The 5814-nt window shown below is 40.5% G+C and overlaps 1 protein-coding gene across 1 annotated transcript in view; it reads left to right on the top strand.

Moving 5' to 3' along the window:
* PRKAR1B (protein kinase, cAMP-dependent, regulatory, type I, beta) overlaps positions 1–5814 on the top strand; it is a 92994-nt gene that overhangs the window by 13672 nt on the left and 73508 nt on the right. Inside the window, exon 3 of the mRNA XM_010143743.1 lies at positions 1898–1989. Within this exon, the coding sequence (XP_010142045.1) occupies positions 1898–1989 (92 nt within the window). The remainder of the gene's footprint in view (positions 1–1897; positions 1990–5814) is intronic.

Genomic DNA, 5814 nt, shown 5'->3' with positions numbered 1-5814 from the left:
CGAAAGGAAAATGCTTGGGGGGGGGGGGGGTGTTTCATTGCTTCATTCCTGACGCTAGAGAAAGCAGTATTTATCAACACATCTGATATAACATGTAGTTACCAACTAACAGAGTAAGAATCTTGCTGTAAAGAGGGTTATCAGCCTGAGGAGAACATTCAGTGATTACTTGGAAGTGTGATCTAACAAATGGTCAAGTGGTTCTTCCTGACAGTTGATTTTAGTTGGATGCCTGGTTACTGTGACGCTTGAAGAATCTCTCCAGACATTTTCTGTGTCTCTGCCCTAACAGACCCATTTTGGTCTCTGTCTTGCGGCTTTCATTGCTGCAGATTGAGACTGAGAAAGGCTAGTCTACGCTACTCCATAATCAACCAGAAAGGTTGGAGTTGAATGTCTTTGTGATTTCTTTATCTACCCTTTGGGCTCCTCAGCAGTAAGCTGAACAACCTGAGTGTTCTTCATAAAGCAAGAGTTCAGGGCTGTGATTCAATCCAGGGTTTGTCTGAGAGAGTAAAAAGAATAAACTGGCCCAGTGCTTATTTTGTTTAACATTGAAGAATTTAAACTTTTAGTTGAATTAGATTAGGTTTCATTCTGATACAAATACGCAGTTTATACAGATATGCGTTTCTGGACTTGAGTAGTCCAATGACTACAGCAGTGAAATAAGTCATATCTGAAGCCAGAATTTAACTTCAGACCTTCACAGTGCAGTTTTTTCCCCATGAACTAAATCTAGATTGATCCTTTGTGACAAATGGTTCTACCTCAGTTTTCCCGTTTGAGACATCCTTCTTCTAGTGGGATGGGTAGTGGATTGCCTTTTCAGGATGAGGAAAGGAAACTACCTGCACACCAGCATACGTGGTAACTTCAGTAAGGCAGGTGTACTATTTCTATCTTAAGAAAATGTGAAAGATAAAAGCCCATTATGAGACCCTTTTTTGTACAGTATGAAAACAGGCAAACAGATGGTGATTTTCAGGTTGGACTAAGGTTTAGTTAACACTTAAAACTTCTGCTAGGCTTGATTCTGTCCTGTTAAAATGAAACTATTAAAGAAAATCACATCATTAAAGTCAAAGAACGTCTTTTACAAGTCATAACCTTGTCACCAATTTCTTGTCTCTCATAGTCACAAAGTCTCTGACTAGCAGAAGACTCTTGGCGAATACAGAGATGCAATGTCTTTCCTAATACCTTACCAAAATGGAGAGCCTAATTTGCAAAAGTCTCATAAAAACCACTTCACCCAGTATGAAAACGTACTCCTGAATTTCAACATGTATTTTGAGCATATTCGTGTACAACACAACTTTTGCCTTCTCTCCAGTTCTTCATTCTCAAACACAAGTCCTTCTCATTTGCCATGAAGTGAAGGCACAGGATTTTGACCCAGCAGGGTCTCTCAGGAGCTTGGTTCCTTGTACCACAACCAGTGCTGAAAACGGTGTAATCAACACAGTTTTACCTATTACCTAAACTAATGTTACTCATTCCCTCGTTTTAAAAGTAGATTGCTTCTGATATTATTTGTGGGGGAAGAAGAATATAAAATATGTTTTCCTCAGTCCAAGGGATTTGAAAGGTGTCTCCACAGCTGCCAGTACCTGCTGATGATAGTTTTTTACGGATATCCTTCTCCTCACTCTTCCCAGATCTCCTATTTTTTTTCTGGTTGTCATGTTGAGAACATATATTCTTACCGTCACATTGTCAAAACTGTGATTGATTTATTACTTTCTTAGTGGCTTTGTATTATAGCCGAAAGCTGTCTCAATATTTGAAATCAAATTGCATCCATTATCTTGAATAGTGGAATTTTCTATAGATTTCAAGATCTGTGAAGAAATACAGCTAGATATGTAATTACCCTTTGTTCTTTTCTCTACAGGTTATTCCAAAGGACTATAAAACAATGACTGCTCTGGCAAAGGCCATCTCCAAGAATGTGCTCTTTGCTCATCTCGATGACAATGAACGAAGGTATGAGGTGCTTTATGATTTAAAGGAATCTATAGCTTTACCTGACAACAAGAAATTATACTAAATTTTAACTCAGGGCTCGGAACTACTCTCACTGATGATTTGAGTCATACTAGATGCATCGTCACACTCACAGTATTATTTACAGGGTAAAGTCACAAGCTAAAAAAGAGCAAGAACAGGTTAGCATCTATTTAATATTTTCAAATCAGCTGTCCCTGAGAACGTTGTTCTAGGTTACTTAAAGAATTGGCTAAAGCAATCTCAGAAGCATTTGTAGTTGCTTCTGAGAACTCAGGGAAGACAGGTCAAGTTCTGGAAGAGTGGGAAAGAAAAAGCATAATGTCTGTAAGAGGTAAAAGAGAATTACAGGTAAATTATTCTGTTCTTTGAAAAAACGGAACAAACAAATTATGTGTAAACACCTGAAGAAGACCAAGGAGTTCAGTAACAGCCAGCATGACTTTTAAAAACTTGGAATTGTCTTTCTGCAACTGAGCAGCAAGTCTTGTAGCTAGGGAAGGCACAGCAGAGGCCAAGCAGCTTGACTTCTAGCAGAGTTTTTGACATTAATGTGTATGACAGCCTCATAAATGATCAAGGGAAACATGTCTTCGATGGTCCATCATTCTAATGGAAAGATAAATTGATGTGTGGGAATGGTTGGTCTGGTTTTCATCATTATTGTCATTAATGACGTCGGTGGTGAAACGGAGTATGAGTGTTGAATTTTTAGATGACATGAAGATGGGAAGGGCTGCTAAAACAGTGGAAGACAAGGTTGGAATTCAAAATTATGCTGACAGGATGAAGAAATGTTCTAGTAAAAGCAGGATTGCACTGAGCCAAATGCAGAGAAGCATACTTGAGCAGGAAGAACACCTTTGTAACTGTAAGACAGTTTTGCAGTTTTAGTAGATCCTAGAAAAAATATGTGGAGCTTATTGTGAATCATGGTTTCAAGATTAGTCAGTAATGTCAAGCTGTTTTGAAAATAGGTTTTACTGGGATAACTAAACTGGAGAACATGCAAGACGTGTCCTGGTGCTCAGGTGGGGGAAGGATGGACTGGCAGTGCTTAATTCCTCATTTACAATGGCTGACTCTTACATTTTTTCTTCTTCTTTGAAAAAACATTTCTGTTAATCTGCTCTGTGGCTGTGCAGTCCATGGGACTGGTGTTGCACTTGTTGCTTGGCAGCTGTGAAGGTCCTTGTGACTGACATAAACCCTTATTTATCAAGGCAGCATGTAGCATATTTGTGTCAGATACTCTCTGTGAATGATTAATTGCAGGAGAAGTCATGCTGAAGTTAAGGTAAACAGTGCACTGGTGTCTTGTCCGAGTCTTGGTTTGGGGAGCATCTTTTCATGTGCCATGCTTAAAAAAGGGTTGTCTTCTATCTCATGCCTGAACACACATGCACACACACACATACACCCAGTCTCTGGTGTAAGATTGTACTGAAAAGTGCAATAAAAGGGAATCTGTAACTGCATCACTACTAAAACCAGCAGAGCTAGTTATGAGTGACTTGTGCCAAAATGTTCATTTCAAGAGTTGCTAATATTATGAAGAACAGTGTGGTGCTGTGAAGTGACTTGGCAGTCCGCTGGTTTCTCGTGAGACTTCTCCTCTCTCTTCAATAAGATCTTGATTAAACTCTGCAGTAGGATCCGGCTCCTCTCAAAGCTGGAGAGGAAGTGGAAATGTGCCTTTAACTGTAAGGGAGCTGTTGTTCTCATTGCAGAACCAGGAAACGTGTGGCTTTTTAATTGCCTTTCCGCACATGTGCACCTGATGTATATTTTATGTGTGATCTCCTTTTCCTCAAGCTGGTCTTACAACAAAACCTCAGATTTACATGGATGTATGTAAGTTATTATGATCCAAGGTTTTTTTAAAATGATGAGAAACTAACTTTAAAAAGTTACAGCAACATCAGGGCTACACAAAATTGCTTTCTTATTGTATTTTAATGGCTATAATTTGATTTTGATTGTTTATTAAAATATTGCACATCCAACAAAAATACTGAACTATAGTAAAAATCTCTGTGAAATACTCACAGGCAGGGTTAGTATTTATAAGCTGTGGGAAAAAGAGACATGTTAAAGGGTGAATGGGCTCTGTTATGAACTAAACAGCTTAGTAGAGCTGCAGAGAGTACATGGACGTGTGTCCTGTGCTTGCCTTTGGGCTCATCCTTGCTTCTCGTTTTTTTATCATCCCAAACTCAGCTGCACGCTCTCAGAGCAGTTATACGTGCTTTGATGGGTTTTGCTTCCCTGGTTGGGTTGCAGGGGAAAGCCCCTTCACTTTGTTTCAGGCTGTGATATATATCCCCTGCAGTTAGGATGTATTTCATGCCTGGTAGCTAAGCCAGGATTTTGATAGTGCCACTGTATCATCCTGCAGGTCCCTAGGCATGTGAGCTCTAACTTCTCTCTCCTCCCTCTCCCCAGCCCATATGATGACATATTGCCTTGCTTATGTTTACGTGGTGCTTTTCCCCTTTGTTCTGTTTCCTCCATACTTCCACTTCCTTCGTGACCCCACTCAAAACCGCTTGGAAGAGGCTGCTCAAAGGGGTTTATTAGGTGGGCAGTGGAGCACGTTAGTTAAGCACAGATGTAACTGCAGCAAGACTTTCTGGAAAAGCATAGTTCATACTGCTGTGCAAACATGCAGAAGCTGTGGAGGTGGCCACCAAGAGGACAGTTTGTCCAGGCAGAGAGCGCTCTAAGGACCTGCTAGTTATGGTCTCTGCAAGATCAGCAATTTCTGTCATGGCTTGGTGCTCACCAGAGCCCTTGCATATATATGCACAGTCCTGAAAAACAGCTTCTCATGTGACAGCTCTCAGGGAGCTCCTTGTAGCATGGAACGACTTCAGATACAGAAGACAGCTCTGTGCAGGCTGTGCACTCAGAGCTAGGAATTGTGCTGCAGTCTGGTCAAGGAGGAACAGCCTTGAGAGAAAACATTGGTGGAGCTGGACCTTCAGCCAGGTAAGAGGCATTCACCCCCTGGTTCATTATACTGCGGTAAAGTGAAATGTTGACATTAACTGGGAGGGATTTTAGTGTTATAAACGTAAATACAATTTTTACTAGATGGTGTTGTTTGCAACAGTTTGTCTTTAACCTCAGTTGAAGGCAGAAGCCATCTTTTTTGTGCTCTTCATTGCACCTGTGATTCAAGAGGAAGTCACAGCAAAAAAAAAAAAGAAATAAAATCCTTGATTATGGCATTTGTATCTAATAAAGAAGAACTCAAAGATGATGTTACAGACTTTGCAGAAGTGAATGTTTTTAATGCCCCTCTGAAATGCTGGTGGGAAGTTACACTTAGTAACGTTCAAGCATTGTCTATAGATTCTAATGGCTGAATGAGGAGAAGTTCCTTCCTGATCTTATCCCTCCTGGTTCCAGTGTGATCTCAGGGTTCAGGTCCATTCTGAAGGCCTTTAAAGAGTTTGCATAAACTTTCCTCTTCTTTTGGTCTGTGAGCTTGAGAATTTTGTGTATGGGAGAAATCAGCCAAGCTGGGTGCGTTGTACTGGTGCCCTCTCGGCTGGTTTCGTGCGGTCAGCAGTCAGTGAAAGATTTCTGTCTATACAAGGACAGAACTACACCCATAACTTGGCAGTGTTTTATTTCCTCTCCCACTCCTGGATATCCAGCAGATTAACATCCTGGATCTAAGGCTTCCTAGTTGTGAAATGGTGTATAAAGTCAAAATTGGTGACAAGGGGCTATTCTGATTGTCCTAATAATTTCTAATCTGGCAGTGTAGCTAGTAAGAGATTTTATCGGGTCAGC

The sequence above is a fragment of the Buceros rhinoceros genome, unplaced genomic scaffold (assembly GCF_000710305.1).
Source record: "Buceros rhinoceros silvestris isolate BGI_N320 unplaced genomic scaffold, ASM71030v1 scaffold17729, whole genome shotgun sequence".
Classification (NCBI taxonomy): Eukaryota; Metazoa; Chordata; class Aves; order Bucerotiformes; family Bucerotidae; genus Buceros; species Buceros rhinoceros.
The sequence above is the reverse complement of the archived record's forward strand: the minus strand, read 5'-3'. Positions and strand labels throughout refer to the sequence as shown.